Consider the following 26,771-nt stretch of genomic DNA (forward strand, 5'->3'; position numbering starts at 1 on the left):
CTAAATCTGCTCCAACAAATAAATAAGACAAAGAGGATGGATAAATTTGTCACTCAGTGCCTACCCTCCTCTGGAACAAACTTCCTCTCCTATTTAAACAGTGTGATACGCTGTCTGCCTTTAAAATGGAGCTGTACTACTGGATGGGTATTCATAAATTTACCCCTTGTATGACTAGTTTGACCCTCCTAGTAAAGAAAAGCAAGGCCTAAGGGTGGGTATTGGCAGGGTGGAAATGGCCTCGTGGTATGAGCCATTTAAAAATATTAAGAATGATAGGGTTTGCTGATGGGGAAGAGCTACAGTTGTTACATGCTTCTTGTCTTTTTTTTGAGGGGAAAAAGGGTGCTACTGTGTAGAAAAAAACTGTGTTTAAAAATAGTAGGCAAACAGAAACTGTAGTGCAAATATGTAGGCAAATAAATAAGAAATTGTTGTGATTTAGTATGATGAAGAAGCTCAAAACTGCTTGTAAATAATACACTTCCCATGGAGATACAGCTCAGATCAGGAACTGAAACAAATCTCGACACCAAAACTGTACAACACCACATAGAAATCAAACACTGGCAACTCATTTTTTAATTAATCTGTATAAAGAAGAGATGGTAAATTTGCTGTCATAAGTATCTACAACACATTTAATGATTACTTGGTAAATAACTTCAAGAATTTTATAAGCATATAGTTTTTGCAGGTCACTGTGATTCTCCATAACCAGTGCGACATTCTGCTAAAATGCTATGTGGTGCTACAGAATGCAATTTAAGTACACTGAAGCAAGTTTATTAAAGGGTATCCCACCTATTTAATAAATACCACATTGCTCCATGACAATTATAAAATTTTAATGCATGCTTCAGTTAACAATGGCACTAGTACATTTAGCTTCCAGTTTCTGCTGAATGCAATCAAAACTATTTTGACAATTGGTTTAAGTGGTTTAGATGTATTATTAATATCCCATCTTATATACAACAGTTTAGAAATATATACTGTCTTCCCAAATATATCCATCACTCTGATTTATCTGTCATTCTGTTGAGAGTTGAAATACAGTGCAGTAACAGAGTATGGGGCAAGAGAGGTAAATGCCCCGAGCATAGATCAGTTGATCCTGATTTCTCTTTAATGCAATACCAGCTTTTAAAAGTCTGTATTGAATTGTAAACTGTACCAGCTGCTTAACTGCTTGCTACATTGTAGCAAGCAATGTAGTACAGTTTAAAAGTAAAAAAAAAAAAAAATTAAAACCTGAGCACTTTAGCGCTCCATGCAGGCAGGGTATAAACTGTAGCAAATAGTTTGCTACAGTTTAAAAGAAGAATTTTTTTAAAATAAAATATGTGTTGAAAGAGGGTTGGGGCAGGGCACAGAAATGGAACCTGAATGGCTGGGGTGCAGTAGGGGTGTGTGTCATGCATTTGGCTATCTGGTTGGTGTACCAGTAGAAGGAATGCCTGCTATATGTATCCTTTGCAGACATCTGGGAGGAGAATGTAAGCTGAGCTAAAGAACTCTTATAAAAGTTATTAGATTTTTTTTTCGGGGAACCTGTGAAAATGAACAAACTTCTTTGAGGCAGTAAGCTGCGAGTCTGACTCTAAGTCACTCCTAAAGGCAACTTTGAATTGGTTTTGATGTCTTCTTACCCATTAATTGTGTCATTGCTAGGAGTCATGAGAGATCCTTTACAGACATGAAGCACCGCCACAATGACTGTGGTATCCCAAAAGCAGGCAAACTCTGGAGAGCTACTAGAGCAAATGCACCCTCATCATCAGTAGTGTATCTCAGAGGAGCATGAATCTGGCAGTAGTATCACATCTTCCTCATTAGATCCTAATAACCTTCTCTCCTCCTCAGGGATGAATCTTTCTTTCATTTAGTTTGAAGAGCTAGACATGAAATGGAGGGTGCTGGAGGCTACATAAATTTGGATGCAGCTTGCTACAAGACAGTCATATCCACCTTAAAACTTTCATGTAAAGCAAAAAAACTGCTCTAGACACTTCAGCATCAGGATGGTCAGGGGACCATTACTACAGAAAAAGCCCTAAAAATTGGATAGATGGATCCAACAAAATTATAGGCATTTCCAATGCTAGTTGAGTAGCATCAGTTAAAATACACTGTTCCTGTAATAGACTGCAATCACTAGCAGAAGCCTATGGATGGAAGTGCAGCTCTGCTGCAGTCAAAAATGATTCAGATGCATGGCTGATTTCTTAAATGGTAATCCTGTTTTGCCTGCCTATAAAAGGACTACTACAGGTAAGGCCAAAGACTGACCAAGCTAGTAGAGAGTAGGCCCAAGACTTGCAAGATGTCTGAACCAAGGGTGGGCAGGCTGGTGTCTCAGATATATGTCAGACTTGTTCTATCTTTGTGCTTCTTTTTTGGGATTTTTATGGCTTTTTTAACCTCAAAGCTAGTGGAAAGTCCACTATTTGGGAAGAGGTGGATCACCCTTTTCTCAAGGCAAGAAACTTATTGTGCTTTACAACAACCAACAAATTTCTCTCTCTCTCTTTCCTGAAAAGAATCTTCTCATTGAAAGCTTTACAGTGCTCATAACGTGTAACTTGGTGTTCTTCAGCAACACAAAACAGGCACTGCAGATGATGAACCTTTTGAATAAATTTGTCTCCCACAGGAGTACTTGTAGTTGACTTTTTTCAGTTTCCACCCAAAAAAAAAAAATGACTGCAAGCATAAAACTCAAGTATAATTAAAAATTATGTTATATATGTCTACATATATATTTTATATCTCTCTCTCTCTCTTCATCTATATATATATATATATATATATATATATATATATATATATATATATATATATATATATATATATATATACATAGACATACACACACACACACACACACACACACACACACACACACAATATTTGCATACAACCAAAACAGGGTTATGGGGCTATTTGTTATTCTTGAAGCTTGCCAAGAAGGAACCAACAGGATTCACAAAAAATAAATGACTAGTGTGGTCTCTTTTAAGGCCCCCGAGACTGCGGAAACCATTACTCAAGCCGCTGAATCACTTACAAATGCCTTCTACCAGCACCTACAGGACTGCATGGATCAGGCAATCCCAAACAAAACAAAGACTCTTTGTACCAAAGGCAAGCGTCCAGTTTGGTGGACCCCAGCCATAAACAAGCTCTACAACAAAAGAAGGAAGCTACTACAAGATAGAGCAAAATCCTTAAAAGGGAAAACACCCTTGATCATTATAAGTAAAAAACTAAGATCTCTCATAAAATCATCCAAGGCAAATTTTGAGAGAAGAATAGCTAAGGACTCAAAGGACAATCATAAGGCCTTCTTTAGCTATGTTAGAAACCTGGGAGGAAACTCCCAGATATGCTCAGAATTAGTTCAAAACGATGTAAAAATTACTGAACCTACAGACATCGCCAACATACTGGCTGGCAGGTTCAGTGCAAACTTCTCCCGCCCCTCCCCCCTAAAAGGTGAGATACCTATACCAGAGAATTATAGCCCCCCAAACATCTCTAACGCTCAGGTGAGAACTGCTCTCTCCAAGGCAAAAAACACAGCATCCATGGGACCAGATGGTGTCCCCGGATGTGTGCTCCATGAACTCAATGAGGAATTAAACCCGCAGTTAAGGCAGCTGTTTAATCTTAGCCTCACCTCAGGATACGTGCCTAAGGAGTGGCGTACGGCAACTGTGGTCCCACTTCACAAAGGCGGTGCCTCCACCGACCAGGGAAATTACCGCCCCATCAGTTTGACAAGCTTGATCTGCAAAGCTATGGAGAGGATCATAATGGAACTCATAAATAAAGACATAGGAGACTTGCAGACTTTGGATCCGACCCAGTTTGGCTTTGTCAAAGGCAGATCATGCCTTTTAAACCTGGTTGACTTTTTTGAAACAGTCACCAAGGCCATCGATGAGGGAAAGGCAGTCCACACAGCCTACCTCGACCTGGCAAAGGCTTTCGACACAATACCCCACTCAGGTATCGTTGAAAAACTCATCAGCTTAAATGTAAACCCATACGTCACAAGATGGGTTGCAAATTGGTTAAGTGACAGAACCCACAGGGTCAGAGTTGCTGGCGCCATGTCAGACTCAAAGCCTGTCACAAGTGGTGTGCCACAGGGCTCAGTCCTGGGCCCTCTCCTGTTCAGCATCTACTTTTCAGAAGTACAAGCAAACACAGGAGGATTATGGCTGACAAAATTTGCAGATGACTGCAAACTGGGCGCCATAGTTGAGAACACATCTGACACAGATATCCTTCAAAAGGGTCTTATAGAAATGGAAAACTGGTGCCAGAGCCATGGCCTAAAGTTAAACGCCAAAAAATGCATAGTCATACCCTTCGGGAAAAACAAGGTTACCCCTAGCTACCATATAGGCGGCAACCCACTAAGCACAGAAGAGGTTATCAGGGACCTGGGTACCCAGGTTGACAGTAACCTTTCATTTGACACTCACGTAGCCAAAGTAGTTAGGAAGACCTTCTACATTGCCCACCTGATCATGAAGGGATTCACATCTAGATCAAGGGAAGTCATCGTCCCCCTGTACTCATCACTCATCAGACCAATGATTTAGTACAATGCCCCATTCGGAATGTATCTGACACGACACCTGCAGCAGCTGGAAAGGCCCCAAAAGTTCCTCACCAAAAGGATAAAGGGTCTCAAGAATATGCCCTATGCTGCCCGACTGAAGGAACTTCAGCTCTATTCAGTCGCTTACCGTCTGCTCAGAGGTGACCTGTGCCTGACATACAAGGCCATGTCCAACCCAGAATTGATGAACATGCCTCACCTCAAAAAATCTAGATCCCTCAGAACTACAAGGGCGGGAGACCTAAACCTTGACACTGTTATTAATAGGACATGCTGGAGGGACAGATTCATCACCCAGAGACTCCCTATGCTGTGGAACAAAATCCCGGTACATGTGAGGCAGAGCACCTCGCTGGCTTTGTTCAAGAGAAATCTTGACCAATGGATGGGAGACCGCAAATATACCCCAGGGATTATCTCAGTGTCACTGCTTGACAGAGGCACAGCAAAATAATGGGCATAGTGGGGTGGCGAAAGCCACAAAACTCTGGGCTAGGCTTATAAATGCCCTTGGGCAGATAGCCTAGTATGAACCTATGAACCTATGAACCAATCACAATGTAAAAAAAGGACTAAACAGCAAGGGGCTGTTTTCCACACTTCCAACTAAGATTCTTTCCAATGTTTTTGGATGAGGAAGAAACTAATGCTGCTCTGGGGATGTCTGACTGTTTCTGAAGTCAGACTAGAAGTACTGGCATCAGTCTGAAGGTAATATGATAGACAAAGCATTTTAACGCAGCATTGATCCATGTGATGATAATCATCTGTTCCCTAATACTCAACCAACAGGAAGGTCTATGGTAGGAGAATGCACTAGCTCTGGCTGTCTGCAAATGAGAAGTGTACTCAAAATTAGAGGAAGGAAGTCACCTATGCTCCATACTAATAAGGAAGCAGTTCATTGTACACTTTCACCCTGATATATAAAAATGTTTGTGATTCTTACCTTCCTACAATGTGGTAGTGATAAATGAATTCCTTCTCATTTTTACAGCCAGGAGGGGCTGTAAAATCTTGCCCCCATCCCAACAGAAGAACACCAACGTTACTTTGTTAATCAGTTTGTTCTGACATCTAGGTCACTTGTGTATCTTTTTAAAACTCTCCATATATTTCATAAAATCAATAACATTGGTTAGACTTTTAACCAAAAGCAAGAGGTTGAAGCGTCATAAAAATAAAACTGAAAAAAAAAAAGTTTCGGTGTGTTTGGGTGCTGTCCCACTGCAGAAGGCTATATCTCTGCATAATGAAGGTAAGAAAAAACTCCCCTATAGTAAATCCTTCCTGATTATTCAGGTTTTCAACAAATTTGTCAAAAAATCCAACATGACAGGTCAGTTACAACAAACCAGTATACTCTTATTTTCAAAGCACTATAATTGGGTTGACAGTAATAAAACAACCATTATGTCTGCAAACTATCAGCAACTAAATTAATTAGATGCACTTTCAGTAAATGCATTTTCAACCAAAACATTTAGTAGCACTTATATCTCATCTCACCTTTTGGTAAAACTCAGTCCAGCTTCGGCAAGAGGTTTAACAAAGTTAACGAACTCGTGTGCAGATTCTGCACTAGCATTTCCAAGAAGATGCCTGGCATATATACCCTGGGGAACAAAAGATTTTAGTTGTAAAACTTCATCCACAATAGTGTTTAGTACACTGTCTTACTCTAAGCATTAACTTCAAAATCACAACAGCTGAAGCACTTGTAAAAGTAATGTGAAATCAATATTTCTATACTGTTTTGCATAGTTTAGCTGAGTTGTGCACCCCGTTCTTTTATAGTAAAGTCCAACTTCCACAGTAAATGAAAAGGTATACATAACATTTTGCATTGACATGGCATAGCCCAGCAATGCAAATTTAGTAACAGTGTAAGAAAAGAAAAGGCTGTGCAACTTCTTGAAATTACAGAAAAAAAGACTGTTGAAAATGTGCTACTTACTAATTTAAAAACATAAAACAAAACATCAGCAGAACATGTACAATGCAACAGAAGTGGCTGGGGAGGTATGAATGTGAGCAGCTGTGAGATGGATTTTCTACATTGCTTTCAACCGAGACATTTTTACTAGCCTAAGATTCTTGACATCTCAGTCAATTTATTATTAAGAACATGTTATTTTATAGATTAAAGAAAAAAGGGGAAAGATGGCACCCTTGTCTCACCCTATTGTTAATGTTAATAGATTTAGAAAACGTTTTTTTATTGATAGAGAGACAAAGACGTTTTTATATATAAATTTTATTTGATTTATAATTATAATTGTGTCTGGAAAGCCAATTTTTTCCATTACTAAATAAAGAAAGGAGAGATTAACTCAGTCAAAAGTTTTGACAGCATCAACAGAAAGTGCTACAAAATTTGAGTTAGATGTTTTGCTAAAAATCCGTAATGTATTAAAAGTAAAAATATGATCTATTGTTTGCCTGCCTGTCATGAACCCTGACTGATAACATACAATAACAGCAGGTAAAATGTACCTTATTCTGTTAGCAAAAATACTTATTAGAATTTCCATATCCAAGTGTATTAATGCTATGAGGTGATATTTTGAAATATCTGATAGATCCTTTTTAGGTTTCAGGATAAAAATCATTCTAGATTTATTTATACAAGGGCCCTATATTCCATTAAGTAGTATAACGTTGAACAACATGTGTAATATTTTAATTAATTTATTTGAAAATGTTTTGCACAATTCAGCAGAAAAACTGTCAGGATCTGATGACTTATTTAGCTTTAATCTGTTGATACAAATTGGATTTATTGGTACTCTAATGGCTTGTTGAGCTTTAAAGTTGTTGATTCTAAGTTGATATGGGAAAACAAATTTTGTTTAAGTACTGCATACTCTGGGTAAATCACACTGTATAAATTGTTATACAGATTAATAAACATTTTATAAAATGCATTAATAATTTGTAAAGCAGTCCTGAGGCAATTATTATCTATATTAATGCAATCAATATTCCCCAGTGTTACAGATTTTTATGAGATCAGTTAGAAATCTCAAATGGATACGAGCCCATTTAGAGTAAGAGGCTATAACTGTGCTCTCATACCAGGATAATTGCCTCATGTAGAATAAGTTTAATTGTAATTGTAGAGATTTTATTTCTTATTCAAAATTATGGTTGTAAAAAGAAAGCTGTTGTTTTTTTGTAAAGTGGTTAGCTTATTTATTAAAAAGTGTTCTTCTTTATTTTTTTATGATAGAAAAAGGCTTTACTAATTAACAACCGTCTTAAATGGCTTTTGATGGCTGCCCAGTACATATCTAATTTATTATCCCATAGTGACAAATGTTTCTAGTAATCATCAGATAAAGGTATAATCTCAGTTTTGATATCTTCATACACAAGAAGTTTAGGATTTAGATTTCAATTGTATACTTCTGTTTTGGTTTTTAAAGTATGAAGGTTCATCGTCAAGCTTAGCTTAAAATGATGTGAAAAATGTCTGTCATCTGTATTTAAATCTACGAAGCTTGGTAGTAGATACATAGAGACAAGAAATATGCCAATTCTGGTCTGTAAGCTGCAGCAGTAAGAATAAAATGTATATTGTTTTTATAATGGTCAGTACATCTAATAGGATCAGTTAATAGTAAACTTTCTTTTAGGTCCAATATAACTAGAAGCAATTTTAGTATTACTGACATTTATTTTTCCAGGTCTATCAGTATTAGGATTGATGACTGCATTCCAATCACCACTTGTAAAAAAATGTAATATTTTTTATATTTTTAGGATACTAAAATGTGAATAACAAAAACTGGTTGGTAGGTGCAGGGAGCATAATGATTGATAAAACTAATGAATTTATTTAATGGCTTAGCTTTGCAGAAAATGTAACACCATCTGCCTTTTCAGATCTCAAGCTCTCTCTTATTCTTATGTCAAAATTATTTCTCATTAATACTGCTACTCCTGATTTGCTTGTATTATTACCTGCATTGACTATTTGTTTCTTTACATCTTTCCACCACTTATTTAGCATGGGTGTTCCTTGCACAAATGTAAATTCAGCCTGTGACTTGAAGACCAAATGTTAAGAACAGTTTCCTTTTGTTGCAATTTTGAAAGCCTTTATGTTCCAACAGTCAACTATCAGAGACATTACAGTATTTTATAGCTGTGGGTAAAATAGGTTTGTATCGTATGTCCTAGCAGTTGGATGAAAAACAAATTATTACTGGTAGTTTGACAATCTCTAAAATGTAGGAAATAAAGATGTATTGATAACAATAAGCCAAACATAAGAAACAGGAGAAAAATCAAGCGGTCAAAATGAGATGTCGCACTGTGATGAAAATGCTGTTCTCCCTGAACCCCTAGGCCTAACCCTCCCTTAGAATACAAGAGGACAACTACAGTGAAAGTGTACAACAATTAGGTATTAGCAATACTAATAAAAGAGTGATTGAAAATATCAAAAGAAAACTGTTGAACCAGCATTAAAAATTCCTAAACTATCGGAGATTACAAGAGCATAGTCCATAATAGCATTTCACATGTGCAACCCAGATTATCACAATGAATATCATAAGAAGTTGAACATTAGGAAATAACGTAGAGCTAGCTTTGAATGGCATATAAAGCATATATATAAAAATATACACAAAGAATGACTTTTTCTTTCATTAATTAATAATACATTCTACAATATCCCATCCTGTTTTGGTTATAATACGCCAATAATGGTGTTTGCAGATGATGTAAGCATAAATTTTTCAAATTCTAATAATGATCTCCCAAAAATAATAAATACCATACAATCCTTTTTCACAGTCTCTTGCATCAAATAAAATCTAGACAAATCATTTTTTATATCTCAACCAGATTCTAGTTTGAAAGATTATGGTGATCTAGGGAATATTAAAATAAAACTGGATGGAACAGACTGTATTAATTTCAGGAAAACACAAATAAGCAACCGGACTGTATTTCACAGCAGGATTTGTAAACTGAAAGGACACTGAGTGTATGCTCCAAACCTGGCCATGAAAAAGCAGCCAAAACCTGTATTAGTAAAGATGCAATCATACCAGCAGAAACAGTTGACTATAACATATCTGACAGAAGGGCAAAGTATTAAAAAATGGAAACAGCACAGTGTTTGTGAAAACTTATTATTCACTGTATACCAGACAGAAGAGACACAAATTTATCCCAGCAATCAGGAAATGTCAAGAAGTAGGTGTGAGAATCAAGCTGCTGTATCCAGCTCTCTTTAGAATATTTTCCTGCATGATCAAATATATTTTTGATGCAGAATTGGCAAAGGAGGAAATACAAAAGTTTATCCAACAAAAAGTGAACCATCAAACAGAAGGGGACTCTGCTTCTCATTCTTCTGACAAAAAAGCACAAAGATAGAATTTGCCAGGGAAAGTTTTTCCAATGTACCAAAGCAAAATGCCTGCGAGACACAAAAAAGCACAGGCACTGACTAGAATAATCAGGAGCATCTTAGATACAGTTTGGCTCTGGAAGATTGAGGGGAACAGAAAGACCACCAGCAAGACTGAAATTAGCGAATAAATGCAGGACTAAAAAGAATCAGTCACATTTGTTTAATATTACTTTGCAACAAAAAATGGCTGAAAAAGACTAGACTTTTGATGACTTTATTAAACTGTTGGGTGGACTATAAAGCATATACCCCACATTATGTTGTTGTTTAGAAGGACACTAAAAGGAAAAGAAAGTAACTGTAAATAAAGCTATTTTTGTTCTTAATAGTATGTGTATAAACCATTTCATGATATAAACTGAATGTTATATAGTAAAAGCAGTTGTATGTAGTATGGTCAGAGGTATTTTAAATTTGTGGGTACAGGAGTCTTTTGATTGACTGCTGAGTGTAATAAAAATATTAAAGTAAACCAGTACTTTTTTAGCTGTAAGGAAACTAGGCTTTTACTTTTTTAGTTGTAAGGAAAATAGGCTTCATCATGTAACAAGGGAAGAAACCAGGAAAAAAAAGCAAGTTTAAGTTAATAAGCTGCTGTCTTAGACTATGTTTGTGGTGGGATGTAACAGTACACTAATTATATTATATTATATTATATTATATTATATTATACAAAGTTATGTTATGTTATATTATATTTATATGTAGAGCTGAGGTTGTTTCCCTTATTTTTTTTTCTTTTGCAAAAGTGAATGTCTAATACCCTTGGCTTAATCTATCAGCAAGTGTTTTTTGTAATCAAGTAGACTTGAAAAATAAGACATTATGAAAGCAATGAAAGTGCTATGTTTCTTCTTTATTTAATGATTTTAGCTTGTTTGGTTCCATTAACAAACGTTCAGTGGAAGTCAAGAAGACTGCAGCTGAAAGCAGTTGCACATCATATTCTGTTCTGAATGAAAATGACAAAGTCTCATTCATGCATCTGTAGATTTGTTAGTTGTTTTTCTTCTTATTGCTGATTCTGTTTCCATGGAGTTGAGCTATCTGCAGGTGCAAGCAATTAATCTTAAGAATTCTAAGCATTCTTTCCTGAGGGAAATGCAAAATTTAAAGGTATAAGGGCAAACAGTTCAGACAAAAACAAAGTCTGCAATTACTGGAAGTGAATGTGAGATAGCAGCTTCCCTAGCAGCCTTAATACTTTAATGCATTTAATAGAACAGTGCATAATTTAGTTTTAAGGATAGCCAGTGCACTTTCAGGGCTAAAAGTTAATGTTTTCTAAAAGTATACATGCTGTTTTTCACATCAGTGAGGGCAATACAAATAAGAAAAGAACCTACATCAATCAGTGTAAGTAAGAGCTCAGGTTGTAACATGCTTTACTATGGGTACCCTTACTTTTAGATTAGATAATGCCTGTGGGTGCAGCTCAATTTGGGCAATTGCTCCTATACGGAGGGGTAAATTTCATTTTTGAAGATGTATATAGTATTGTGAATTTGTTCCAAGTTAATATGTTATGACGGTGCTCTGAAAATGTATTGAATATTTTTGTTAGAGCTCTTGGGAAGGGAAAATAATTAAGCTGGCATGTATTTTTATTCAACCAAAAACTGTTATTACAGAGTATAAGAAAATTTTGTGAGAAATAATCAGCTTTCATCAGAGAAAAAGAAGTTATGTTCCTACCATAACGTTCCACCTGTGTTGCTCATCTTCATTCATTCATTACTGATGGGAGTCGGTTCCGTCCTCGGAACAGAGTCAGCCTTATAACAAGCTCGTGCCAGCCAAAAAACTCTCGAGCTAAGCTTTTACCCACAGTGCCTTTCTCCCTGTTACCTCAGATCAAGTTTGCCTGTCATAAGGAAAGCAGAAGCTTTTTCTGAGCAAAAACCCTAAGCAGGATTTTGACCCAATCTGATCCTCCAGGAGCCTCTGGAGGGGGAAGGTGGGTGGGAAGTAATGAATGAATGAAGATGAACAACACAGATGGAACATTATGGTAAGAACATAACTTTTTTACCTGATGTTGTTAATCTTCATTCATTTCTTACTGATGGGACAGAGTTCCTAGCTACTTTATGTCCAGGGAGGCCCTTATGGAAGAATGTTTCTGAGTACCATCGAACCAAAGGATGCTCTTCCCCTGGAGACCAAATCCAATTTGTAATGAGTAATAAAGGTATGGGGGTTAGAGCAGGTTGCAGCTGCACAGATATCATTCATTGAAGCCCTTGAATGAAAAGCCACAGAAGTTACCACTGATTTGGTTGAGTATGCTTTGCCCTTGCTTGGTAGAGGAATTTTATCATGTTGGTAGATGAAGGATATACAGTTTCTGAACCACTTAGATAAGGTCACTTTAGAAACCGGGTCACCCAATTTTGGGCCTGAGAAAGACACAAACAACTGGTCTGATGTACGTACTGGTTTTGTTCTGTGCAGATAAAAATGCAATTGTCTATGTACATCCAGCAAATGAAGGCAGTGTTCCCCTTTATTCGAATAATTTGGGAAAAAAACAGGTAGATCATCATCTGGTTAACTGTCAATTCTGAGATAATTTTTGGAAGGAAGCAGGGGTTAGTCCGGAGTGATACTCTGTCCCTATGAAAGATCATAGAAGGACGTTTGATGTAGAAGGCCTGAAGCTCCAATATGCTCCAATATATGGCTACAAAAACAGTGACTTCCAGGACAAAAACTTCATATCAGAATTTGCAAGCTCAAAAGGTGGCTGTGTCAGAGACTGCAGCACTAGCATTAAATTCCAAGGGTCAATCAGTTATTTGAAAGGTGGTCTGATGTACAAAGACCCCTTTTCAAAAGGTTTTACAGAGGTGATGGGGGATTAAGGATGAATCTTGGAAACCATCATGAAACTTTAAGATTGCAGCCAAATGAATTTGAATTGTGGAGACTGTCGTTCCTGACTGTAGAAACCCGACAGATAATCCAAAACCACAGTAACAGGAGATGAGCAAGGATCCAGTTTTCTTTGTTGGGACCAAATAAGAAATCTCTTTCATTTGTTGACATAGATTTTTCTGGTGGATGGTTTATGTGAAGTCAGAAGAATATTACGTACAGGGGAGGTAAGGTTACTCTGCCTGGCTATTACCAGAAGTGGAGAAACCAAGCTGTCAGCTTGAGACTGGGAAGGTTGGGGTGTGTCAACCCATGCGGATGTGAGATCAGATCCAGAATACAGGGCTGGCATACTAGGTAAGACCAAAGGAAGGGAAACCAAATTTGTCGTGGCCAGTAAGGGTTAATGAGGATTACCTTGCTTCTCAGATGAAGGGCCTTCTTTAGACAAAGGGGAATCAAGGGGAAGTGAGGGAAGGCATACAGAAGTCCTGTGGGCCAATCGTGTATCAGAGCATCCCTCTGGGATTCCCCCTGTGGGGGTATTAGGGCAAAGTAGCTGCTGCATTTGTTGTTTAGTGGGGAGGTGAAAAGATTGCAGCAGGGCTGACCCCAGCGGCTGAAAATCTTTGCCACCACAACTGGATTGAGGGACCACTCATGAGGTAGTAGGACACATCTGCTCAGCTTGTATGCAATTATATTGGAAAACCCGGGAATATGCGTTGCTATCAGAAAACGGTAGGAAGCTATCGCCCATTGCCAAATTCTCATGACTTTGCGACATAACGGATAGGACTTGTTTCCTCCTTGTTTGTTGATGTACCAGACTACTGACTTGTTGTCGGACTGTATAGCAATTGTCCCTGACAGAAGGGTGGATTGAAATGCTTGCAACGCTAGAAGCACTGCCCTCCGTTCTAGAACACTGATATGCAGATTGGCCTCTATGTCTGACCAGGTGCCTTGGACAGTTTTCCCATGTAAAAGCCCCCCCCCACCCTATCAGGGAAGCATCCATGGTCACTGTGGGCGACTCCATAGCTGTTCGTCTGGCTTCATCCACCACATTAAATCCTGTTTGCATCGTTGAGTTATACATATTTGAAAAGAGAGGATGGTGTAAGGGATACCACTGTGTCAGTAGGAGTCACTGGAGAATTCTCAAATGTAGTCTTGCTAAGGGCACTATGGTAATTGATGCTGCCATGGAGCCCAGGAGTTGAAGAACCACCCAAGCTAAGACTAGGTTTTGACAGAGTATCATCTGGATTTGGGATATTATCCTGTGTAATCTGTGTCTGGAAGAGAGACTAGGCAAGCATGCATATTGAAAATTACCCCTATAAATTCCAAGGCTTGAGAGGAAATCAAGTTGCACTTTCCCCAGTTTACTGAGATTCCTAGGGATTCTGCTAGTCTGAGAGTGCAGTTTAGAGATATATAAAGTAGATGCTTGGTGGGGGTGGTGAGGAACCAATCGTCTAAATATGGAAACACCCGAAGTCCATGAAGTCTCAAGTGTGTTGTTACCACTGCCATGCACTTGGTGAACACTCTGGGGGCTGCAAAAAGCCGGAAAGGCAGCACGCAGAATTGGAAGTGATTGGCTCCTAGCCAAAAGTGAAGGAATCTCATGGAGCACTTGTCCATTCTTATGTGGTAGTACACAGCCTGAAGATCTAATGAGCTCCTAGCCAAAAGTGAAGGAATCTCATGGAGCACTTGTCCATTCTTATGTGGTAGTACACAGCCTGAAGATCTAATGAGCACATCCAATCATCTTTCTCCAAATACGGAAGGATAGCCTGAACTGTGACCATCTGGAATTTTTCCTGTTTGACAAATTTGTTCAGGATGCTGAGATCCAGAATGGGTCTCCAGTCCCCTGTCTTTTTTGGCACTAAAGAATCTTGAGTAGAATCCGGATCCTATCGGGACTGGTGGGATTGTTTGGATGACATTTTTAAAGCAGATTTTGTATTTCTTGAGCTGCTGTTTCCCTTTGACTGGGTGGAACGTCGGGAATTCCTCTTGATGACTTTGGGTAAAGACTGAATGGGATGTGGTAACCTCTGGTTATGATCCTCTACACCCAAAAGTCTGTAGTTATTGTTTGCCACGCGGAAAGATGGAGGGGAAAACATCCCCGACTGCTTCCAGAGTAAAGCAATCGGGCCACTCTTCAGGAGTGCTGATAGGGCTACCCAGAATAGGAATCTCTGGACACCTGGTTACACGGATCCCCTCTGCCTCTGTAGGCGTGCCTTCTGAATGAATTACCCCCTCTGCCCCGGGGAGAAAACTCACCACGTGTCATGGAAAGGACCCTGAGATTTATTGTGCCACATCTCTCCACTTCTCTGGTTCCTATAGTAGGGACATTGAGGGATGAAAAAATGTATGCCTATGGCAGACAGGGTCTTTCCATCCTTCTCGCACCTGGCCAATGTCTCTTTTACTTTTGGACCGAAAAGTGAAGACGCTTCCACTGGAGCATTAAGAAATGAAGACTTAAAAGGGTCTGCAAAGTCACAGAGGCACGTCCAGGTATGACGTCTCATGACAACACCTGATCCTGCCGCACTAGCAATCATTCAGTAGCGTGGGAAATCAAATGCATGGAGGAGATAGATATGGATTCCAGGGTAGCAAGCTGCAAGGCAACCTTGTCACGTACCTCATCAGAGACTGCTCCTGCTAAGGTTTCAGAGAGTTTGGAGACTAGATCTCTCTGAAGCCTAGTGAAGTGTGCCAGGTAGTTCAAAGACCTACCTCAAGCAAAGGTCGATGATACAAAGACTCATTTCCCTAACATGTCCATCGCCCAAGACTCCCTGTTTGGGGGTTGGACAGTCTGGCTTTCCTCGGCAAGCTCCTTCCTAGTGACAGCCGCCACCACCATAGCATCTACAGGAAGACCCTTGGACCAGTGTGCATGTTGATCAGGAGGGGACAAAATCTTGTCTGGTCTCCATGGGATTGGTTCAATAGTATTAAGACTCTTCCATGCATGCTGCATGATGAGTTGTACCAGCTCATCTGCAGGGAGGGGTCACCCAGGAAGTAGAGCGTCGAGCACGAAAAGCCTGTAAGAATACAGACTCCTCGGAGGAGGGGGTTGGTGGACTTCCAGTCATGCCTCTATCTCAGGATTTCCAGAATGTCTCCGAAGGACACACCATCAGGGGGTGACAGTGGGGACCCCTCCCCTGCATCGTAGTCCGTGTCCTTAGTGAGGGACTCCTCAGGGTAGTCCACATGCTTCCTCTTGTATGTCCTCTTATGTGGTACCTCTTCAGTGGGGACTTCTGAAGAGGACTCCGAAGAGGGGGTACCCTGTGATAGGCTATCTTGAGGCTCTTGTGCTCAAATTCCCAAAGTGGTGGATTGTGTGAGCTGCAGCTTACAGGGAGGACATAACTGGAACTCCGACACCAATGGTTTGACTGCAGAGGCAAGGGCCCCCTCCATCGCCTGGAAAGCTGACCCGTCCAAACAGGGATGGGAGCCCAGAACTGAGAAAGACAACCTCGAAAATGGGGTCACACCCCACACCACTGGGCCTGCTCCCATGGATAGAGCCTCAAGAGGACTAGGTACTGTTAGGACTCCCAGAACCATAGATGGTGCCATGGAAAAAACTAGCACCATACTGGGTGTCATGGTGCCCACAGTCCAGTCACAAACCTGAAAGAGGCTTGATTCCAACTGAACCGAAGGCCAAAGGGTCGGTTCCGGAACTGTGGTGAGAACCACCAGAAGAACTGAAGCAATGGGTTCCGAGAAGGAAATCAGTGCCAGGAACATTGATGCCTGCACAGAGGTCAAAGGAGGAGAATATGCTGGAGTCCTTGGAGTTAGACTCCCAACTCCTAAAGGGAGGAGAGTTTTGGAAGGTGTTGTAATCCCCCTTGCCATCAGCAGCTGATCCACAAGACGCACCACATTCAGTTCCAAGAAGCTCCTGGTTGATTGTGTTGATATCCCAGATGGTGAGTCGGGTCATTCTACAAAGGAGCTAAACTGTTGCCCGGAGAAGGGATCCACCATGGGTGAGTATTGGATCTGGGCAAAATAGTCTATCAGCACTGAGGTCTTGTGGGAGGAGACATGTGAAAGGTGTGCCTGGTACTGAAACACCTGAAGCAGATATTGGAGGCAGCTTGGTGCCGCAATCATGGTCAGTGCCATGGTCAGTGCCAGGGTCAGAATTATCGAAGATGGCACCAAGGCAGAAATCACTAATTTTGGTAAGGTTGGTGCCGTAGACATAATTGGTACTGTGACTGGTACCGAAGACACTGTTTTTGAATATGGCATCGTGGCCAGCAGCAAAGGCGGTGCCATGGAAGTCACATTAGGCCCAGAGGCCGAAGAAGTTAATTTTGGAATCTTTGGTCTAGGTTCCTGCTTTTTATCACCAGAAGGTGAGGGAGGAACTGAATGCGGTTTATTTTTATGTTCTTTACTGGGAGGGGATGCGCCCTCAGACCCAGAAATAGCCTCTGAGAAGGATGTCTTAAGGAGACCCTTCAAAATCAATTTTGAGAGCTAAACCCTTTACAAATGGAGCAAGAAGGCTGGACAGACAGATGAGGAACATCCAGACAATACACACAAGAGACGTGGGTGTCCAAATTCAGCATTTTACGGCCACACTAGTCACAGTGCTTAAATCTAGAAGCTCATTTTATTTTGTGACATGGTGAACTAGAAGCAACTATCTAGTCAGACAGCAACAACAACAACAATAGCAGAGTGGGTAAAGCTAATGATAAAATAAAGAAATAGATCAAGGGTTTGAATAATTTTGAAACACAAGAAAAAATTGTAAATTTTCAAAGTACTTAACTGAGAGCTGGATTGACACAGCTTTACGGCTATGAGGCAAATGAGATCCGAGGTAACAGGGAGAAGGCCACTGTAGTAAAAGCTTAGCTCAAGAGTTTTTTGGCTGGCATGAGTTTGTTATAAGGCTGACTTGGTTTCGAGGATGGAACCGATACCCATCAGTATGGAATGAATGAAGATTAACATCAAATTATTACTTTTAGGTGGGAACTGGAACTTGATTAGAAGCAGTGAGGATGTATCTGGGGGAAATGCAACAATAAAGGTAGATTTCTGAAGAAATTTATGAAAATATTTATTGTGGAAGATGTGAATTCAGTAGTGAGAATTTACATATTATTCTCCAAGGTACAATAACTGAGCTAGACTAGACAGAAATTATACTTCTCAGGAACTTAGGCATTTAACTGAAAGCTTTGACACACATCAAATAACTATTTCAGATCATGCACCAATAACAACTAAGATAAAATGCAAGATAATAAAGTAAAAATGAGACACAGGCACTTTCCCAACCATGTGTTAACAAGAAAGGACTTTTAAGGAATGGTTAGTGGAAATTATCTGTTATAAGGGATGTTAAAAAAATTTCAGCAGTTTTAGCTAATGAGTGGGATAAAATGGAGTTTAAAATAGGATAGCATGAAAGAGATATGGTTAAAAAGAAGTAGGAATTCTTTTGAGGAGCTGACAAAGATTAAATTATTGAAGAATAAGAGGAATCTCAAAGAAGTATAACTGCAGAGTGCTAAAGGGAAAATAAGGGAGTATCAGGATAATATGCATGAGTTTAGTAAGACTGCTGTTAAGCAATTATTTTTTTTGGTTAATAACTCCAGAGCACAAAAACTTTTAACACAGTGACTTAGGCAACAGAAAGAAAAGGTTGTTGCCAAACCTAGGAAGCTTATAGCAACCGGAGATCCTATAGATGTATTACAGATATGTTGGAAATTTTATGAAAGTTTGTATAAAGCAGGGAAATGTGGAACTCAAGAAAGGGCACAAATGGAAATATTTAGGGAAGACTTAATTATGTCAAGGGTAGAGGCAGATGATGCTCAATATTTAATAGTTAAGACAGGAGGAGAGGAAAACCATGGCCTTCAGCTCAATGCCAAAAAATGTGTCGTCACCCCCTTTGAGGAAAAACCCAGTTCCCATGAACTACCACATTGATGCTAGTCCACTGAACACAGAAGGCATTATAAGAGAACTGGGAACACAGGTTGACAGCAACCTTTCTTTTGACCACCACATTGCCACTATGGTCAGAAAGTCCTTCTATGTAATACAGCTCATTACTAAGGGTTTTGCATCCACGAAGAAAGAGGTCATTGTCTCCCTCTATTCTTCCCTCATTAGGCCAATCATCGAGTACAATGCCCCATTTGGCATGTACCTCACTAGACACCTGCAACAACTGCAGAGGCTGCAAAAGTACCTCACAAAGAGGATCCTAGGCCTTAACACTTGTCATATATGGTGAGACTCAAAAAACTCCAACTATTTTCTGTCTCATATCGCCTACTTAGAGGCAATCTCTGCTTGACTTACAAAGCCATGTCTGACCCAGCTCTGTTAGAAATGCTACATCTAAAAAAATCCCAATCCCTCCGCACCACACAATCCAGAGACCTCAACCTCATTACCACAATCAACAGAACGTGATGGAGGGACAGGTTTATAACCCAGAGACTGCCCAAGCTATGGAATAGACTTCCCATTTCCCATACATGTCAGAGCACTTCACTGGCCCTCTTCAAGAGAAATCTTGATGAGTGGATGGGAAATAGAAAATTCACCCTGGGGATCACTCCAGTGGCTCTACTTGACAGGGGCACTGGAAACTAAGGTCGGGTGGCACGATGCCATTGTAATCCTATGGACTAGGATAGTAAAGGCTGCAAGGCCATTACCCTAGTACACATCTATGAACCTATAAAAATGGTGACATACAATCAGTCTGCAGGAAAGTCTCCAGGAACATATAGCATTCCTGTGGAAGTCTGGAAGTTAGGAGGGAAGAGAATGATAAAAGATCTGGAAGGTTTTGTTCAACAGTATTTTAAACTGAGGAGAAGCACCAAAATCTTGGAAGGAAGCAGTGATGGCTACAATACCAAGACATAAAGACCCATCAGACCCAGCTTCATATAGACCCATTTCAATTATAAACCACGGTTATAAAGTATTTATGTCTATACTAACTAAAAGAATGGTAAAGGTATTTCCAAAATTGACACATCTTGACCAATGTGGTTTTGTGTAGGAGAGGCAGACATTTGATAACATTAATTGAACAATGATCCCAACATAAGCCGAATGTAAGAAAATACTACTTTTGTTGGTGGGTCTTGATGCAGAGAAAGATTTTGACAGAGTAAGTTTTTTTTTTTTTTTTTGAGTAGGGCAATGGAAGCATTTGCATTCCCTGACACAATAATATGGTTAATAAAGGGGACATATGAGGGGTCACAGGCAAGAATTAAACTGGGAGGGTTCCCCTTTGATAAGTTGTGTCTGAAGACAGGAACCAGACAGGGCTGTCCACTTCCCGCTTTGTTGGCTTTATATTTAGAGCCATTGGCAAAGAAAATTAGGGACTCAGAAACGCAATGATATAATTGGTATAGTAATCAAGAAAAGCTGGCTTTATTTGCAGATGATACTATTTTGTTCCTGAATCCATAAAAGGACATCTTGGTGCTGTGGAACATTTAGAGTCAGTTTAAAGACTTTTGGGGTTATAAAAATTAACAAAGTTAAAACAAAGGCTATAGCTGAAAATTATGTACAGACACATGAATTGGTTCAGCAACACACATACTTATGGGAACAAGATAAGATGAAGTATTTAGGAGTAGGTGTTAAAAGGTTTCTGCTATGGCAGTGAAGGATATGCGGGAAAATACTAAACAAAAAATAACCATAACTGGAAGCTCTTGTTTATGAATATGGATAGTAAGATTCAAGCAGTAAAATGTTTTTAGTCCCTTTAGTTTTATATATAGGTCAGACATATTTTTATCAACCAGAGAAGTTGTGGACAATAATTCATAAAGAGTTGAAACCTATCTGGGAGGTGGAGAGGGGAACAAGGTGGTTTACAATCATCTGATTTGAATGTATATTTTAGTGGTATACATTTAAGGCACATATACATAACAAAAGCAGAAGGCTATAATTCAAAGTGGAAAGGGATGATGATGAAAGCAGGGAGGAGATTCAAGAAATATGGAGAAAGTGGGATTTTGCACACAGATCCTTATGGAGGAGAAAAATTACAGTCATACAGAGTCTTATATTCATACAGTAGCCAAATTTATTCTAAGAACTAAGCCAACATGAGAATGGAGAAAAGAGATTTTGCTGGTAGGGATGACTTCAAGTAGGGGTACGGAGAATAGGCAAGAGGGGAATGGAATTTACTGAAGAAAACTGTGAAAGGAACCAATGTAATGGCAGCAAAGTACTAGAGAGGGAAAGGTAACAGAATGGGATAAGGCCAAGAAGACATTTCCACCGCAGGCTAGAGACTGCCTTCCCTATAAGGGATTAGTGTCAGATTATAGGTAAACTGAAAGGGATATGGGAATCCTATGTGAAAGACCAGTTGTGGTAGAGTTTTTAGTTGAAACTACTGTTTAAAAAGGTATAGCTAGGGTATATATAATATTGCAAGATAAGTATAAGAATCAATCAGAGGAGGTCAGAAAAGATTACGAAGAGAGGCTGGATAAGCAATTTACATGAGAATAATGGGAGGACATATATATGGCTCCCAAATATGCAGCAAAGTCCAGAAAGTTTAGGATTTTTGTTTGGAAGTGTATGCATTGGTATTTTTATACCCAGAGCAGACTTTAAAGAATCTTGAATCAGATAGAAGGCAAATGTTGAAGGTATGTTGGAGAAGAAAGTGGTAACTGGGACCATATGTTTTGGAAGTGAAATTAACCTGAAGATTTTAAAAATTCCCTACAGAGGACTCTGTCAGAAATAATGGGTGAGCAAATGGGTGTAACTACGGAAATTACTCTTTTGAGCTGGGACACAGGATCTGAATTGTCATGACTCAAAGTCTAAACCAACTATATTTCAAGTACTGAATAACTGTAACAAGACATAAAAGAACTGGAAGTGGGATCTTTGGAAAAGGGAAGGAACAGCAAATGGAAACTGGGAACAACAGGAGCAAAATAATGATCCGGAAGAAGAGTGAGGTTCAAGGGGAGGCAACAGCTGGGACTTCCAAGATGGCTGCACAATGAGTAACAGTTTAATTCTAACTCTCTCACTGTGAAAACAGAAACTCAGCAGAGAAAGCCAGTGGACCTATACTTCTGGGTACATTTCAGTAACTGGCTTATAAGTGCACTGCCGGGATGACATGACAATACAAATACAGAGGACCTGAAAGAAAATCAGCCAGAAAAGGTGAAGAAAAAACACTGACTGTGACTTGCAACCTCCAGACATGACTTCAAGTAACCTAGAGGAAAGTATAAGACAATTGCGCACAGACATGGTTAAAATAAATGAAACATTGATGGAGTATATCAACTCAAATCATGAATCAAATAAAAGGCTGGAAAAATGGAAGAAGCTTTAAACAGACATTCAGATGAGGTGATAACACTGCAAAAATCAGACAGAAATGAAGAAAATGCTGGCTGAACACAAGACTGCTCAAGAAGAGAGGTTTCAAAAAATAAAAGAATTAGAGGGCAAAACACATAGGGAAAACCTGAGATTTTCTGCTGTACCAGAGAAGATGGAAGGAACAGAATGTATTAATTTTATGAAAGTACAGCTAAGCAGCTGGACTGGTATTCCACAGTAGGGGCTGTTAACTGAAAGGGCACACCATGTGTATGCTGCTAACCTGGCTATGAGGACACAACCTAGAACTTTAATAGTAAAGATCTAATCCTACCAACAGAGTGAGTTAAAACTAACAAACCTGTGGCAGAAGGACAAAGTACTAAAAGTGGTAGACAGCAGTGCTTGTAGAGAATGTTTACTCACTGTACAACAGGCAAAGGAGGAGTAAATGTATTCCACTATTCAGGGAATGTTGAGAAGCAGGCATGGGATTCAAACTGCTGTACCCAGCTATCTTCAACATATTCTTTCCTGGAGGAAAAATCTTTTTTTTTTTTGATAAAGTATACACTAAGGAGGAAATACAAAAGTTTTTCCAACTAAAAGTGAGCTGTGAAACAGAAGAAGATTCTGCTTATTGTTCTTCTGGTAATAAAGACCATAGAGAGACAGTGCCAGTGAACTCTTGGCTAAGGGAAAAAAGCAAGAACTGACTGGAAGAATCAAAAGTACATTGAAAATGAAGCAGGAACAGAATTTGGGAGATGGAGATGAACAGCAATAAAACCAGTACTTTGGAAATTGACAAACGTGGGATTACAAAGCAATAATTATATTTGGGAAACAAGACAGGACAAGAAAATCTAGAAATATTGGACTTTTTGGGATTTCTTAAACTTGTAGGGCACTCTAAAGCATATGCCCTACTTTAAGTCACTAATGTTTGGAAAAATACTTAGGAGAGGGGAAGAGTAGGGAGAAAGTTAACTGTATGTAAAACAAACTTTTTTTTCTTATTAGTAATATTTTTATAGTGCATGATTTTCTTTGCAGGCTATAAAGTTTTCTCAATTATTTTTAAGTGTAAGGGGGAAAATGTAAACATGCGCTCTGTGTGTTTTTTTTCCCTCCCTTCTCTCTTTCTTCTTATTCAGTTTTAAGACATTTAGGCACTGCAATATGAAAAAAAGAAGAAAATTCTGGTCAAAAGAGCATGACAAAATAAATATTTATGTACTTTTTCTCATTCTTGCATATGGGAATAACTGGATTAAGGCCCTTAGCACAATCTGGTAAATTTTAACAGAAAGGAAGTAAATGATAAAAAAATGCACATTATAAAGATTTTTTTCCCTAGCAAATAAATGTATGCTTAGTAGCAATTCTGTATCTGGACCTCATGTCTCCATGGAGACAATCTGATAGAAAGAAATGGCAAGGACATAATGTTTTTTTGAAAACATTCATGTGTTTTCCCAGCCGGGAGAGCTATAAACATAAGACAAAACCAGACAGCACTTAGTAAAAGCACAGGCTGTACCATGTATGTGTCTTAGCATGGATAACTTTTTTAGGTTAACTCAAGTCTGTGAGTGTGACTGTCAGTTTGGTACATTTGTTATAACAGGATGGTAAAACTTCAATAGTTAAAGATGTACACAGTTTTGTGTGTTAGTATTAGGTTAATAGGTTTTAGGAGGGTATTGGTTGTTGTTTTTTTTTTTGTTTTGTTTTGAGTGCTTTCAATAAAATAAAAAGTTTTGCAAGATGTAACATAGGCTCAAATGGATATGACAAGAAACAACTGTTTAAAAGATCAACCTGCTAGGTAGTGCATGCATGTAACAAAAAAGCTGGGACTAGACACTTAAAACAGCTGTTACACATAAAAGGTGGGAATAATATATTTTTAACAAAGAGATGTTTTCTGTAGCATCTTTAAATGTCAGTGGTCTCACAGATAAATGCAAAAAAGAAAGATTAGAGAACTATATTAAAAATGTAGAGGCAAGTAGCTATGCTACAGGAGACACAGTTGGAAAGAACCGAACATGTGAATTTAAAAAGGAAAGGTTTTCAGGATAGTTATTCAGTGGAATACCTGTAAGTAAAAAGAGGAGTACTTACATTAATTAAAAGAGGAGCTCCAACAGTGACAGAAGATGACAAGATAATAAAGGTACATTTGTAGTACTAGGGCTACTGGCAAGGGAGTGGGATTACAATGGCATGCATTTATATCCCACCAAAAACTGCTATAATGGAGCTTAAGAAAATTCTGGGAGAAATAATCAGCTTCCAGCAAGGGATATTACTTACAGGTGGGGACTGGGATTTGCAGCAGTAAAGATGTGTCTGCGGGCCTAGAAGGGAAAATATAACAAAGGAGGGAAGATTTTTGCAAATTTATGAAAATATTTGGCATGAAAGACGTGAATTCAGTACTAGGAGTTCAAAATTTACATATTATTCCACAAGGCACAAAAACTGGGTTAGACTAGACAAAACTTAGGACTTCCCATGAACATGCACATGTAATTGAAAGTCTTGTTATGCACCAATAACTGTTTCAGATCATGCGCCTATAATAACTAAAATAAAAACATGGGGTAGTGAAATAAAAATGAGACATTGGTGCTTTCCCACCTAACTGCTGAAAAAAAAGAGGAATCTGATGAATGGATAGTGGAAATTATTCAGGAGCTATTAGAGAAGATAGAAATTTCTTCTGAAAATATAGCTATGGAGTTGGATAAAATTAAAGTGGAGTTTAAAAATAGGGTGGAAACAAAAATAAAGGGAGATATGGTTAAAAAGTAACAAATTATTTAGAGGGACTGACAAATGTTAAAGTATTGCAGAATAGGGGGAATCTCACAAAACAAAAATAGAAGCAACTGCAGAATGCTAAACAGAAAATAAGGGATGACCTCGATAATATGCATGAGTTTAGAAAGAGTGCGGTTAAGCAACTGTTTTGATAACTCTGGAGCACCAAAACTTTTAGCACACTGACTCAAGCAACAGAAAGCAAAAAGGGTTGTTGCCAAGCTTAGGGAGCCTATAATAGGGAAGATAAGTTATCATGTAGAGGTGTTAGAAATGTTTTGGAAATTCTATGAAAATATGTATAAAGCAGAGAAATGTGAAAGTCAAGAAAAGGTACAAATGGAAATGTCTATGGAATAATTAAATATGCCAAGGTAAGACATAGATGAGGTGCAATTACTAACAGGATAGGAGGAGATGAGATAAAAGGATGATATATAACCAATCCACAGGAAAGTCCACAGGAATAGATGGTGTTCATGTGGAAGTTTAGAAGTTAGGAGGGAAAAAAATGATAAAGATCTGCAAGGCTCTGTTTAACAGTATTTTAAGAAGAGGAGAAGTACCAACATCCTGGAAGAAAGCAACGGTACCTGTAATATCTTAAGAGGATAAAGAACCATCAGAACCAGCTTCATACAGGCCCATTTCAATACTAAACCATGATCATAAAGTGTTTTATGTCTATAATGGCTTAAGGAATGGCAAAAATGATGCCAAAATTGATATATTTGGATCAATGTGGTTTTGTAGAGGGGAGGCAAACATCTGACAACATTAACAGAACACTGATGATCCAGAGGGAAGCAGAATAGAAGAAAATACTACAGTTGTTGGTGGTTCTTGATGCAGAAAAAAGCAAATGGCAGAATAAAGCTTTATGGGCAGGGCAATGTAAGCATTTGCATTCCCCTGATAAAATTATAAGGTTGATTAGGAGGATACATGAAGGATCAGAGGCAAAAATCAAATGGGTAGGTTCCTCTCTGATAATGTCTGCTTGAGCAGATGAACCAGGCAAGGGTGTCCTCTTTCCCCTTTCTTATTATAATTAGAACCATTGTCAAAGAAAATAAGGGACTTAGAAATTCAAGGATATAATTGGTATGGTAGTCAAGAAAAGTTGGCTCTATTTGCAGATATCATTTTATACCTGATAAAAGCAGAAAATAACATTTCACTGTTGTGGAACATGTTGAGACAGTTTTAAATCTTTTCATGATATAAAATTAATGAAACTAAAACAATAGTGGTAACTTATATAGACACATACATTGGTTCATCAATAAATGTATTTATGAGGACATGATAAAATGAATTTCTTAGGAGCATGGATTAAAATGATTCTGATATAGTAACTAAGGATATGTGGGAAGATAATACAAAAGGCTGAGAAACTAGAAGCTGTGTTATATGCATATGGATAGTAAGATACAAGCAGTTAAAATGTTTTAGTCCCCTTAGTCTTATACATAGGTCAAGGCATATTTTTATAAACCAGAGGAGAAGTTCTGGATAGCAATTAATAAAGAGCTG

At 38.7% G+C, this 26,771-nt stretch overlaps 1 protein-coding gene across 1 annotated transcript in view; it reads right to left on the reverse strand.

Annotated features, from left to right (window-relative positions):
- Positions 1-26,771, reverse strand: part of ACAD11 (acyl-CoA dehydrogenase family member 11) — a 1,831,981-nt gene that overhangs the window by 1,345,639 nt on the left and 459,571 nt on the right. The window contains exon 8 of the mRNA XM_044061525.1: positions 6,146-6,252. Within this exon, the coding sequence (XP_043917460.1) occupies positions 6,146-6,252 (107 nt within the window). The remainder of the gene's footprint in view (positions 1-6,145; positions 6,253-26,771) is intronic.

This window comes from Protopterus annectens, chromosome 2.part0 (assembly GCF_019279795.1).
Source record: "Protopterus annectens isolate FY-2018-M chromosome 2.part0, PAN1.0, whole genome shotgun sequence".
Taxonomy (NCBI): Eukaryota; Metazoa; Chordata; order Ceratodontiformes; family Protopteridae; genus Protopterus; species Protopterus annectens.